Source organism: Drosophila arizonae, chromosome 3 (genome assembly GCF_054131065.1).
Source record: "Drosophila arizonae isolate 15081-1271.41 chromosome 3, UAZ_ARI_1.0, whole genome shotgun sequence".
NCBI classification, from domain to species: Eukaryota; Metazoa; Arthropoda; class Insecta; order Diptera; family Drosophilidae; genus Drosophila; species Drosophila arizonae.
This window is the reverse complement of record NC_142923.1, coordinates 21,530,763-21,545,374: the sequence shown is the minus strand read 5'-3', so window position 1 is coordinate 21,545,374 and position 14,612 is coordinate 21,530,763. Positions and strand designations below refer to the sequence as shown.

General features: G+C 38.7%; 1 protein-coding gene across 7 annotated transcripts; it reads left to right on the top strand.

Annotated features, from left to right (window-relative positions):
* The first annotated feature begins 1,232 nt into the window (after window positions 1-1,232).
* LOC108610472 (uncharacterized) lies at window positions 1,233-12,318 on the top strand. 7 transcript variants are annotated; one of them, XM_089464144.1, is made up of 12 exons: window positions 1,275-1,365; window positions 3,049-3,151; window positions 4,252-4,774; window positions 4,973-5,158; window positions 6,641-6,806; window positions 6,926-7,594; window positions 7,665-8,199; window positions 8,562-9,561; window positions 10,373-10,500; window positions 10,566-10,880; window positions 10,949-11,035; window positions 11,673-12,318. In XM_089464144.1, the coding sequence occupies exons 3-12, from the start codon at window positions 4,527-4,529 to the stop codon at window positions 11,819-11,821; spliced, it is 3,483 nt and encodes a 1,160-aa protein (XP_089320270.1). In that variant the 5' UTR covers window positions 1,275-1,365; window positions 3,049-3,151; window positions 4,252-4,526; the 3' UTR covers window positions 11,822-12,318. The 7 variants fall into 7 exon arrangements, with proteins under 7 accessions (XP_017858087.1, XP_017858086.1, XP_089320271.1 ...); XM_018002598.2 differs by lacking the exon at window positions 3,049-3,151 and having other exon boundaries at window positions 1,233-1,365; window positions 7,671-8,199; XM_018002597.2 differs by lacking the exon at window positions 3,049-3,151 and having other exon boundaries at window positions 1,233-1,365.
* Window positions 12,319-14,612: the final 2,294 nt, after the last annotated feature.

Here is a 14,612-nt window from a genome sequence, read left to right as displayed (position 1 = left end):
CTATGGGGTGGCAGCGAGCGTGTGAGTGGGCAACCTAAAGAGATAGAGAGAGCACGCAATTGCAACCGAAACACAAACTCCCACACCAATGCGCGCGCGTTCTCTCTCTCTCTTTATCTCCCATTGCACTCTCTGCTTTTGTATGGCTGCCGGAGTCTAGATAAATCTAATTTTTTACCCTCGCTAATAAGGAATGTACTAATGTAATGAAGAAAATGCAACAACATATTAAATTACAATTCCAACAACCAAAACTGTGTTGAGAGACAGAGATAGCATGGTCTGCTGAAGAGAGTAAATATTGGCAGATCATTGGATCATGCACACACACGTCGAATCCAATGCAACGCTAGCTTATAAGAGCTTGCTCTTTGTTTGCGTTTTGTTTGTGTGCATGTGTATGTGTGTATGGAGCTTGAGGAATAAGTGACAACAACAACAAGTACCAATAGTAAACGAATAACATCCACCAGATACAGTAACAGCATAGAGTAGCCAATTGGCTTCTCTCTCTGTGTGCGGCTCAGTCGCAGTGTTGCCAGGTTTTGAGACATAAAAATAGCAAAATCGTCTCTAAAAAATAGCTGAAAATAGCTAAACAAATTTTTAAATAGCTTACAAAATAGCTGAAACCTTTATGCATTATGCATTTACTTTAAATTTTATTTTTAAATGTTATTTAATAATGTTACAATTTGGTCCACATCCAAATCATCATCAGAATTATATTTTTGTTTAACTGGAATCATGTTTAAATGAAATCATGGAAAATGTTTAAATTTTTTGCCCAAAGGCGCCAATGGCAGTTTTATGTTCTTTTGTCGCGGCATGCATTTTAATATCGTGCAATTTGGCAAAAACACTGCATTTGCAGTATATACAATACGCCCGCCTGTTGTCCGACTCATCCTCCTCCTTAATCCAATTCTTAAATTCGGTGATTGTTTTCCAGGAATCACGAAATTTCTGCTTATATTTTTTATCCATCACATACAATTAATGACAAGAAGAATTAGCGATGGTGTAAATTCACAACTGATGTTATACGTACGATAAAGTCGTGGTGGTAGTATCGCGCAGATCATTACGTACAATTTAGGACTTAATCGAAAAATGTTTTTTTTTTTTGCTTTAAATACTAAAATCAAATTCAAAATATTCGTTTGTAAAATAGCTAAATTTATAGCTAATAGCATTTTCAAAATTTTCATAGCATTTAGGGTTCAAAAATAGCTAAAAATGCTATTAAATAGCTAATCTGGCAACACTGCTCAGTCGTGTTTCGGTGTTCGAGGCAAGCAGACGTGATTGGGCAGTCGCTTCGCGCATCATATCGTATTGCAATATATTTGTAAATTTTAATAGGTATATGAACGTGTGTGTATGTATGTTTCCATTTGTGTCTATGTGTACGAGCGGTCTGCGGTCTGTGCTGTGCTTGAAACTTAAATTCGAAATTAATCGAATTAAATATTGCAAAAATAGTCAACAATTTGCTGAATTCGTTTGTCAAACGAGCGGAACCAACAACAATAACACCAAAATTAACCAATGCTGTCTGTGTGCATGTTATGTGCCTATATATATAACTGTGTGTGTGTGTGTAGGTGGAATTGTATGTAATTCATAAGCAAATTGCAAAATACGAATAGAATTCGCTTGTTCTCGGAAGTCGCCGTCTGTTTTTGTCATCGTCTTAAAAGCCGCTGACGCCGTCGTTGCTGCCACCGTTGACGTCGCTGCCGCCGCTACGTCTGTCATTACTAACATCAGCCCCGCACTTGGGCTCGTCAGCTATCTCGCTCTGGCACACACGCATACCCGCTCAGCATATTTGCTATATTTAGCAACATTTCCAATTGGAAGATTTCTGATTTGACCTTTTGGCAGTAAAAGCTTTTAACTGTAATTATTATGCGTACAAAAAAACAAACCAAATGGTGAAGCTAAGTGAGTGCGTGTGTGTGTGAGTTGGAGTGTGCGTCTGCATATGAAAAAATCGATGCCAGACTCCCTGCGACAACGACAACGTCGACGCCAGGCAACTTCATTCAGTAAAGCAAAAGGCAAGAGGCAAAGGCAGCGACGCCAGCGTCGCCGCAGTATATTTTACAGTTAGACAAAGTTGGAGCTTTGCGCTGTCTGTCTATGTGTGCGTGAGTGAGTGTGTGGGTGGCTGGCTGCAGCTGAAGTTTGAAATTCGAATTGGAACTCTGGCTTCATGGACAGCTACCGATAAGAGCGGAAATGAAATTTGAAACTTAAAAATTGCAAACTTTTCTATTATTTTTAACCATTTTGTTGCTGTTGTTGGGTTTTTGTACTTTGTTGCTGCATCCGTTGGAAATGCGTTTTTGGGGCAGCCAACGCAAAAGTTTTTTTTTTTCTATTTTTGCGCAAAGACAAAAGCAACGTGCGTACGTCTGTATGTGTGTGTGTGAGTTGTTTATGTATAGCGGAATATAAAATATCTTTTATATGTGTGCGTTGCAGTGGGCGAGCAGGCAGCCAGGCTAATCTGTCGCTATGTCTGCGTGTGTGTGTGTGTGCGAGCGAGTATGAGTGCGCCTGAGCTCCACATATATATATATATATGTACATATATATAACTCCTCTCTACAAAGTGTATAGAAAATATGAATGAAGATAGGAAACGCACGGCAAAGGAGTTAAGAGTAAATTGTGGGCAATGAGTGAAGGGTTCAGGGGAAGGGGCTGAAATCTTTGCAGGAAACTAGGAACGAAAATAGTTTTTACACAAACACACACAGACTCCGTTTTCCAACATTTTCACACCTCCTTTGGCTTCCATGTGGGGGCAAAGACACTACGTGAAAAATCAATGCAAAAAATTTGTTGTTTAGCTTAAACGGAATAAAATTTTAATTGGCTTTTGGCAACGTCTGTCGAAAGTTGGGAAAGTTTGATAAGAAATTGAATTTGAAATTGAAACTCTGAATATACTGGGAATTAATTTGTGGAAATTTTTCGAAAGTGTTTTGTGGCTGGTTTTTCAATGAAACTTGAAAAGTTTGCTTTATTCCACAGTGAAAGCTCTCTTGAGTGGATATCAAATAGCCCTTTTGCTTTGCAGATCTCTGATTGAAGGAGTTCATAATCCAATTTGTACATATCGAAATGAAATCACTATGTGAGCAAATATCTATTTATTTACAAAATATACATTCAATTTTGTTATTAATCAATAAGATTATCTATAAGAATTCTATAATCACCAGGTTATCCTTTGCAACAATTTATAATTAAATAAAATTATAGCTATTTTGCTTTTTTACTAGTTAAATAGTCATATATAATACATATAGCTATGCAGAAGTCGATCGAAATATTTCTTTAGCACTTCTACATCAGAACTTCTTGAAAAAGTAGTTTTTCATTAACCTCTCAAGCTTGATATTATTTATTATATTTAATCCAGCGCAAATATAATATAAATATAAATGCATTTTTAGCGTAAAAAAATATTCACACAATAAATAAATTGTCTTCGACTTTTAATTATTATTTTTTTCTTGAATAAAATTTTTATAGCTTCACTAACAATAAATTGCTAGATTTCAAATCTTGAAAGAAATGTATTAATTACCCAGGTAGCTAATTTATTCTTATAGCGGAGCTTTCTCAAAAGAATAACTGTTATATTATTATTACTTATTTAAAAAAAAACACACACACACACACTTTTGATAATAAAACTAAAATTATTTAAAAATTTCAAATGATGGCAAAATAAAATCAACACAAAAATTCATAATAATTTGATATAGAATGAATATTTCAAATTGAAACAAATTGATTTAGTGTTGTTTTTACTGCTTTTCACTCTAAGTTGTTTTCACTGTACATGTTAGAAATGTTTCAATTGTTCGCACACAATTGACATTGATTAAAATGCCTTTTATGGCCTAGAACTCAAGACCCGACCACACACTCAATTATCCCATTAAGTGAAAAACTGATTTATTCAGGCGCATCAAACCAATATCCGCTCTAAACAAAATCTAATTGCATGTTACGCAAATCGACGAGAGAGATTCGATATTAAATATTTATTGAACTTTCGCAGAGCTGAGCAAACACGAACAACTTAAGCCGCTTACGGCGAACTACAGCAAGATTTACAACATTTGTGATGATTAAAGTAACAGAAAAATATATTAGAAGAAAAAAGTAATTTTCCCACCCGCTTTAACCATGCCATCTCTCTCTTTCTTTCTTTCTCTCCCTCAGCATTTGAATGACGAATTTAATGAGCTGAAAAAAACGCCAATCACTTTCACACATTGCATAGATGAAAATTGAAACAGCCGACAACAAAGACGAGCAGCGGCTGTCGACGCCGACGTCGACTGAGGCAGCGACAGAAACAGCGGCAGCGACTGTGGGCGCATTGATTACATTTTCATAATCAACGAAATACAAGAAAAGCAACAACAACAAAAAACTAACAAAAAAGTAAAAAAAATACGAAAAAAGTTGCAGTTGGTTTCAATGAAAATCGCATAATGGAGACAACACCTGAATCGTGTGGCACAGCACGCGATTCTGTGGAGGCGTTGGAACTGGAGGCGGATACGGCGGAGACAGAGGTAGAGCCAGAGGCAGAGGCAGAGGCAGAAGCAGAAGCAGTGGCAGTGGCAGCAGAGGCAACTGAGGCAGCGACAGCGACTGCGATTGCAGCTAACAACATGTCCGAGTTAGAGCCCGCAGCTCTGGATGCTTTGGATGGGGACAACGACCAACAAAAGCAAAAGTATGTCGCAAGCTCTAAATGAAATTAAAATCAAATTGTGAACAAGATAGAGAAAGAGAGGCAGACAGAGAGAGAGAGAGAGAGAGACAGAGCGAGAGCGAGAGAGAGTTATAGAGAGCGACAAAGTTGATGACTCTGTGCAACAGTCAAGCCGACACAACGTAGCGTAGCCTAATTACATTTTCATTTCGATTTCAGCAACGATTCACTGCAGCCGCACTCAATGGAGCCCATCTCCATGGACGACATACCGGAGCCCATCAAAGTGCTGGATGATATCATATCGGAGTTCGAGGAGGCAACCACCAAGCCGGCGGCACTGCATTGCAACAGCGGCGAGAATCAATCGGAAGACGATGGCTATATGAGTCTAAGTCGCAAAAAGTGAGTTAGACCTTATAGATAATAAAACTATAGACAAAAACAATTACATAATAATTAATTGGTTTCTATATCAGTCAAGTCTTATATCATCTACTTTAGCTTTGCTGTTGTGTTAAATATAGAAATATTAATGAAGCCGTTGGGGCAATTTAGACTGTGATATTCTAATTTTTAAGCTTAAATTATTAATTTGTTAGCTGAGTTTACTTTAAATTTAAATAGATCAAAAGAGAACTTTACTGTATAACAAACATATATATGGATTTGTATTTTTACAAATATTTTAAAACTCGATAGAAAATTAAGTTTTTTAACTATGAGCTATACAATATTCAATATTCAAAATTAAGTTTAAATCCTATACAAATCAAAGTTATTTAAATCGCAATCATTTTTCTCTTATTATAATATATTGCATTTTAAATGCTTTCCTTTATAATATTTTCTGAAGTTTAAAAATTTTTGAAAATTGTTTTACAAAACCTAGTGTAAACCCAAAAATTCCTATTAATGGCTATTTTCCCAGAAGGTTTCCAAAAACTCTGATACTTTGTTTTTTGAAAACGAAACAATCTATTCGTATATAAATATGACTTTATATGAATTCTATTAATTCTATTCTATTTTGTATTCTATTAATTTTGTGTAAATTTTTCAGTTTCAATGCAAAATTTAGAATTTTGTAAGAAAGTTTTCACATTAAATAATAATTTTATATTGATGCACTTAGGCTTTGAGAAACAGAAAGAGTAATTATTATAGGAAATCAAATGAACATCCAAAGCAATTGATATAAAAAAGAATTATTAATGCAAATTCAAACATGAAAGAATATTACAGTTGTTCAAGATCAACTACATAGTTAGTTATACTACTCATATATGATCAAATTGTAATCATTTTTGGTAAATTTCAAACTGCAGATATATCATTTTTTCCGATTTACATAAATCATATACATATATTAAACCAAATTATGAAGTTATAATTAGCAAATAATTATAATTTAATTAAAATTTAGAGTTTCTAGCTAGAAAGCTGCAGAAGCAATGGGGTTTTCTACTTTGCCATATACCCCAAGGGCATAGATCTACTTTATATACTATATAATTTTGGTCTTAGATTGAATACATGAGTATATATTTCAACTTAATACTATATATAATACATAAATATGTATATATGTATTTAATATAGTATATAATACTATTTTCCGATTTCCCACACTTCCAGCGGGCTTATCCATAAAAATAATCCTAATACTTCATAGAATGGTATATATTCATATATACTGTGATATTTCATGTACATAAATTATAATTAAATTACAATTCCATTAATTATATGTATGCATTAGCATTTATGATCTACCCACTCTATTCAACCTATCCACCTAATAAATTGAAATATTGACTGCAAAAACTGTTCATAGAGTTGCTGAAACAAAATGTTTTTTTTTTTTTTTTTTTTTTTTTTTTTTAGTATGTCTAAAAAGGACTCGGAGGATGTGCCACAAACACCCAGCACGGACACCGTGCCCGAGGGCAGCTTCAACGAGGTTGACGGCACTGCCGAGAATCTAACCAAATTATCTGAGGCGGAGCACAGCAGCCAGGAAGCGACAACGCCGCTCATACAGACAACGCTGGTGAGCAGGGTGACAGAGACATACATACATATATACAATATTTACGTGCTGATAAATCAATTAATGCACTCTACCTCTCTCTCTTTCTCTCTCTCTCTCTCTCTCTATTTACCTTTTAGCCCAAGGCACGTAGCGCTAATTCGACGCCAGCCACCAGCTCCAACTACTCGAGTCTGCCCTGTTGCGGCGCACGTGCCTCCAATTTGGGGGCCACCTCCACATGCAGCTCGTCGAACGGGCTGGAGGCAGCCGCCACACGCACCGGCAGCTGCAATGGGGAACGCAATGCGCTGGGCATCGATATCAGTGCCGTGCACAATGCGGTGCTGCGCGGCAATCTGGCCAAGTTGCCGGAGCCGATGCTGAACGAGCATCCGGTGACCATCTATCCGGGTCCGTCGGCCAAGGCCAGTGGCGAGATTGGGGGGCGTGGCAAGCGTTTGGTGGAGAAACACAAGGCCGTCTGTCACATGCTCAATCCACATTCTATTAGCTCCAGCTCGTCGTCGGGCTCATCGGGCTCCCAGCACACGTCCAGCGGTGAAGCCTCGCCAGCGGCATCCAACATGAATGTGGCCGCAGCCAAGCAACCGTCGCAGCAGCAGCAACAGCAGCCGCAGCTGCAGCAGCAATTGGATGACTATTCCGAGGACTCGCTGGAGGAGTCGACCATCTCGACAGACCTGACGCCCGTCAAGCAGAATGGCGTCGCCTGGGAGATACACTTCAAGAGCAATAAGAAGAAGTCGAGCAGCGCAAAGAAATCCAGCTCAACAGCTGCCAAAAAGGTGAGTGAACTGCAGTTGCATAACATCCATTCAGATCAGTCCATTGATCTCGAATCTCCCAATCTTCTAGCAACAGCATAAGGACAACACTCTGAGCGATTTCAACAATAGTTTCGCCTGCAACGAACAGAGCATGCTGGGCAAGGGCACCTTTGTCATACGTCGCTCCACGGCCAAGAAGCCGCCGCGTGCCGCCGACATCTTTAGCATACCGAAGCCGCCGCGCACCTCGCACGGCGCCGGCGCCATTAGCAACGACTTCTACACCAGCGACAGCGAACCGAGCGAATCGACGTCGCTGCCACCGCCGCCGCCGCCGGCGCCCACCGAAGCCAATTTCGTCTACAAGGAGTGCGAGGCGGCAGCGTCGCAAACCCGTCGTGGCCTGGAAATGGCGGCGGCACACAGAGCTGCGCTCTCCCTGGACTTTGCCGAGGCCACCGAGCATCTGATCATCAATAAGCCGCTCAAGAGCAAGACGGCCATGCTGACGGAGAAGCGGCTCAGCGCCGAGTCCATGCCGGACAACACCTCCAGCAGCGAGGAGTTCGACGAGGCGCGTCTCAATGGCAACGGCTACGATCTGTTTGGCTATAATGGCAACGGTAAGGGTATTCGCTAGTCGAGCAGATCCAATTAGAAATCTATCACTTGTTAACGGTGTTAACTCTGAACCCATTAAAAGGGGAAATCCGGTTTCGGTGAAATGTATGTAATAGGAGAAGGTGGCATGGCTCCATGAAGTATATAAATATTTTCTTGCTCAGGGCGACGAGTTGACTCGATCTTAATCGGTACGTCTGTCTGTCTGTCCATCAGTCTCTGAAAAGTCCATTCACAAGAAAAGTTATTCAACAAATGAGCTACCAGAGAATAATTGGAATATCAGCTCTTCAGTTTAGGGTATCTCCTAGTCGAGCAGTCTCAACATATTGGCTCTAATCTAATCGAATCTCCCTCTCTACAGAAGCGCGTGTCTCGACCGCAACCACGCCTCACACAGATCTAGCGCCCACCCTGGAGGAGGATGAGGAATCTGACTTTAGCTACGGCTGTGCCCCACTCAAGCAGATCGAGCATAACATAAGCGCGCTGCTCCGTGGCGATATGCCGCTGCCTGGCCAGCTTCAGTTACAGGCGAATGGCTGCACTGCAGCGCCAGTTGGCTCCGCTGGTGCAGCTGCCACTGCTGCTGCTGCTGCTGCCGCCGCTGCCGCTGCGGAGCTGCATGCCAAACGTGTGCTGGAGTTCCGTCCGGGCGTGCACAAGTCGGAGAGCGCGAAGGAGATGCTGTTATCGCAGAGCATCGGCTTTGGTCCGTTGCCACCGTCGCCGCCCAGCTCCAATCCGGACATTTTCGACTATGATGCACCGTTGCCCCCCTCGCCTGTGGAGCCACGCAAGCCACTCGAACTGCCGGCCACGGCCAGTAGTGCCAATCGCGGCACTACCGTTGTCGAGGTACATGCCACCGCCTCGGGCGCTGCGGTCCACAGCAGCAACAGCCACACGCGTCGCAGTCGCGACAATGTGGCCGCAGTGCGTCATTTCACTGATGAGCTGCCAGCGCCGCCAGCACCGGCCCATCAAACGAACAGCTTTGCCGACGGCTTGCCCGGTCCGCCGATGGCGCCCGCTGTGCCGCCCCATCGTGCCGGACACTCGTTGAACACAATGAAATCGTGGAGCATCGACTCACAGTATCGCAAGCGTTCACCCAAATTGTTTGGCTATAGCAGCGGCAGCGGCATCACTACGCCCACTGGGCTGGGCGGCATGCCGCCGTTGCCCCAGCCCCCGATGGGCACCATCGGCTCCTGTGATGGCGGCTCAGTGGCCGGCACGGGCTCCTATCAACGGCGCTATATCAACTATGGCACCAAGCGCAGCCTGAAGCAATCGCCACGCGAAGAGCATCGCCTGCAAACCTCATGTAGTCTTCCTGAAACGCCAATCTTTGCCAGAGGGTGAGTAGCATAAATGTGCAGTATATCGGGATTAGAATCATATACCCTGAGCCCATTATGAATGGGAAATGATTTTGTGAAAATATAACAAGCGGAAGGAGGCAGGGCAGAACCCATAAGGTATATATACATCAAGAGATCAGGACGACTAGCTGAGTCGATATAGCCATGCCCGTCTGTCCGTCCGTATAGAATTTTTTGTATAACTCTTATCAATTTTAAATTGTAGATCGCTGAGCTATACAGCAATCAAGGTCGTTTGATTAAACGAAAAATCTATAGATATTACCGTTTTAATATTATCATCTAAGAAACCCGTAAAAACTTTGCTATAAAATTATATCTCGGATGCCAAAATATGTATATATTTTTAAGTTCAGCTACAATTATAACAAAAATGAGACTAAGTTTGGATATTTTCTTAATTGGCAAGCATTCAAGGGAATATATAGACTATATGCTGAGAGTTTCATTAAAATCTAGTAAGTAACATAGAAGTTATTAAACAAAACGGTTAACCAATTAGCCAACTAGGGGCAGCAGTGTCAAACGTTTTTGCTCTGAGCTTGAATTCAGTTTAGATGGTTGGTTTAGATTCTCTAGAATGAATTTGGAACTTGCAGCTGCTTGTTCAAGCAGTGAAATGACGGTGTTGGTGGAGGCAAATTTTAGTTTCGATTGCTCTAAACCGACAAATTTGATAAGTTTACCATTACATTACCCATTGCCAGGGGCGCAGGGTATCGTTTAGTCGAACAATCTGGATCAACGCACTCTTATTTATATATTTGTGTTTTGTTTTTCATTACAGCTGTGACATACCACGTACGCCATATCGTCGCCAAAATGATCCCATACCTGTGAGTGGCTCCCGCACTGCGCCACGTTCCAGCACATCGAACAGCATCAATATGGGCAACTCTATCCTGGGCATAGGCGGTAAGTCGATTAAAGCATAGCCAGCACAGCCAGCATCTGCTCATCCACAATTCCTCTACGCTCAGCTGGCGCCTATGGCACCGCTCAGATCTGTCGACAGCGTTCGATCAATCATGCCTTAGCCTCCAATGAAATGCTGCGCATGACGGGCGCCCCAGCGCGCGGCTGGTATCCGAAGCAGCGCAACATGCGGCCCGCCTCCACGGAGAACATCGATCGCCTGGCCTCGGTGCGTGTCTGGGACAATCCGGCTGGCATGTCCGGCACGGGCCAATCACGCAAGCCGCTCACCCTGCCGCCCAACCTGACGCCCTCCTTCCTCAACAAGTCGCCGCGCGAAGCGCTGCGTCGTGTGACCAGCTTGCTAATCACCAAGAAGAGTAAGTGTGGACCTAATTGCTGAAGGCATTGACTTACTCTCCCTCTCTCTTTCTGTTTATTTTGCTAGAGCATAATAAGGAGCGCAAGCACAAGGCGTACAGTGATCTGCCCATGGATGAAAGCAATAGCAAGCATGCCTATGAATTTGAAACTGGTAAGGAGAGCTCTGGAGATCTTAGATCTTAACAATTAAGCCAGGGCTGCTATACTACAAGGAATTTCAACTGCTTTGGAGAAACAGATCTTAGCTTAAGAGTTCACTGATGCTCTATAATAACTATGCAGGTCTTTTAGCTGAGCTTTAGCTCTCCATATAAGAATATAGAGTAAGGCAACGAAGATGTTTACTTATTAATTGTTAATAAGCTTAAGACTTTTATGAGACATATACAAGAAATTTTATCTTATAACTTTCCTGTTGCTATTCTACAATTGCAATATACAACATTCTACTATATAATATATATAATTCATAATATACAAATACAAATACAAATCAGTCCATAGTTCCTGTAATCAAATGGAATTCCTTTCTTACTAAAGCTTTCAAATGATTAGTCTGATTGAAAATCGCAGCTATATTACGCCAGTTTAGCATGATCGTAAAATCCATTGAATGATTGCAACTAGTTAACAATTTCAGCATTTTCACAGATCTTACGAAATTCCGATTAGAAATTCAAATTTATATTGAGGCGATATTTAAAACATAAGTAGTCCACGATACTATATATAATATTTAACGTTATATAGACTACTCCTTACTAAGAACTTTCTCTCTCTTTCTCTAGGTTCCACAAAACGCAAAGAAAGCGGCAGTCGCAGCAAGGACACAGCTGCCGCCTCTGCTGCTGGTGCTGCTGCCACGCCCAAGGCCAAAAAGAAGGGTCTCTTCAAGACGCTGTGGAAGCGTACGAAAACCGCCTCGCTGGATCAATAGAGCAGCCAAAACAACAATAACAATAAAATATATACCAAACTTGTTTACGAACGAAGCCAAAACACTGCCCCTCACAACCTCACCCTACTAAACATACACACATACATATATGTACAATATATGTTTTTAAAGAACGTTGATAATAACCGCACCTCTATATGAAACTCACCTGCTCAGCCATCAATATATATATATCACAATTCTCACACGCGCGAACGGTTCGAAAAATTTTCACACACGCTCATTCGTTTGTAAATTACACTGAATATGCAAACAAATGATACATATATGTGTATATCCATCGTACATATATATATATATATATATATATATATATGTATACAACTATATCGGTCATATAATAATGCGAAAAAAAAACTGAATAATTCAAAAATGCACAAAGCCGTGAATCGTAAAGACTGAAAAAAAAAGAAATTAATTAAATGAATAAATAAAATGTAAATGAAACGATGAAAAAAAAAAAAACAAAACAAAAATACATTTTTGGAAATGCCACAACAGACCAGATCAGCTAACAACAAATATATATACATATGTATAGATATGAATATCAGCAATAAAATAGAGTTTTGAGAGAGTACTCTTGCAAGCAATTCCATGGCCGAAACACACAATAAAAGCACGCAACGATGAGCAAAATAAAATTATAATAAAAAAATTTAAAAATTAACAAAAGAAAAAAAAAAAACATAGTTATACAGCACTGAATTTATATAGTATTTAAACTCTATACACATCGTTTGGAGTATAACTGAACCGTTTAGGGTTCCACTGGCAGCATAACTTACTTTATATTATGACGTTCGATATATATACGTGAAGCTACTCTTTTTATGGGCTTCCTTTCGGATACTGGAGCAAATCTCTTCGACTCCAAGAAAAAATTTTAAAGAAAAAAATATCTAACAATAAAATTAAATTTATTTCGAAATTTCGAGAGACTAGAGCATAGCCGAAACGCCCTCCAAACTTTCCCAAGAATATTTGATAATACGATTTCCAAAAATTTTCTTAAAAAACACCCAAAAACGAAAAACATGAAAAATTAAAATGCAATAAATGCTCAATAGAACTTTACCAGGCAGCATTTTGCTTTTTGTGATTCCAAAAATAAAAAATAAAAATATAATGAATCGCAATGAGGCACATGAAACAAATAAACAATTGTAAACGTTTACTAGTCATTAAATATATAAAAGAATGAGTGGGCATAAAAATTATGAAATATGTATTTTGTATTAACACGCTGAAAAGTCAAGTGGCCAAATATAAAATTTAAAAATAAAAAATAAAATGAAAAACCAGTTGCCCGCCCCGCAGTTAACGAAAGAGAGAGAAAGAGAGCCAGTTGAAAAGTATTATTAACGAATTATTATATATTATGCTATAGCAAGTTGGTATTTATTATAATTAATTATATTATATGTACAATTATTTGTATTAATTAATATTATTGAATATATTTTTTAGAAAAGTAGTGTGAAAATTAAAAAAAAAATAATAATAATAATAATAAAAAAAACTAACAAAGAAAAAAGTACTTAAAAAACTGTAAACTGGCAAGTTGGGAACTTTATATATATTTATATATATATATAATGATCCATCAAAATTCGAAATTCAAGTTGATAATTATAACAAGGTGAAGCACTAAAAAGTCGTTTTGTTTTTTTATAGAGATGATTTTTCGTATAGACCTTTCGACACATCCTGCATTTAAGCAACATTTCTAAAGCACTAGCTAAACAAAATCTCAAAAAAAAAAAAAAAAAAAAAAAAACTCTATATACAACGTTCATTCTCCTACTGCTTGAAGGAAACACACATACAAAGAAAAAATATATAGAAAAAAAAAACAGAAAAACATAATAATATTAATGACAAATTACAATAACAATTCACACACACACATATATATGAATAAAAGAGCTATGAAAAAAGTTAAGCACAGACAGAACAAAGCAAATGATATAATTTTTTAGCAAGAACAAATGAATTTTAAAAATATATATATTATTTATATATAACAAAATTTAACAATTAATGAAATGAAATAAAAATAGCATTGAAAATTTTGAAAAATATTACAAAACTGTTGTCTCATTGATATGATGGTAAGTGAAAGATATATACATATATATATTTATTTCTATATAATACAAAGTATTAAAAGTTTCAGTCAAAATAGATTATGTAATATATTGCTTTTGTTTATTACACATCCTTAGAACACAAGAGCACAACAACTTAAAAAAAAAATAAATAAAATAAAAAAAGATATAGAAAAGAGAAATATAAAAATTTGTGTGATTCATAAAATGATTTGTTACGGAGAATCACTAATTAAATTTAAATAAATGAACAGTGCATTTTAATCGGATTTTATGAATATTAATAACATATAAATTGCATGCGGTTCTGTGCAACTGTGCAACGCCGCATGATTGGCCAAACACATAAATTTATTTTTGATGAATAAGATGTACACGCAGACACACTTAACGCACACACACACACACACCCAAGAACAAAGAACAACGAATTTCCTGGAGTCTCACGTCCGAGATAAGGAGATGGCGCAGCCAATGCTAATAATACGAATAGCCGGCCAGATCTACTGTAGCGCTATCATACCACCTGGACGGAATATAGCCAGGTTATCAAGTATATTCATCTAAATTAAACAATGAAATAGTTAATTCAACCAATTCATTGACCATGAATTATTGAAACAGTTTTTGGCTACAGTCATCGATTCGGATAGTTGCAT

Bases quoted from the DNA above. Each gene is read 5' to 3' on its own strand.
- LOC108610472 (XM_018002597.2), top strand. From the start codon at position 4,527: ATGGAGACAACACCTGAATCGTGTGGCACAGCACGCGATTCTGTGGAG. The intron at 5,159-6,640 runs GTGAGTTAGACC...TTTTTTTTTTAG, and splicing joins ATGAGTCTAAGTCGCAAAAA to TATGTCTAAAAAGGACTCGG. The intron at 6,807-6,925 runs GTGAGCAGGGTG...TTTACCTTTTAG, and splicing joins CGCTCATACAGACAACGCTG to CCCAAGGCACGTAGCGCTAA.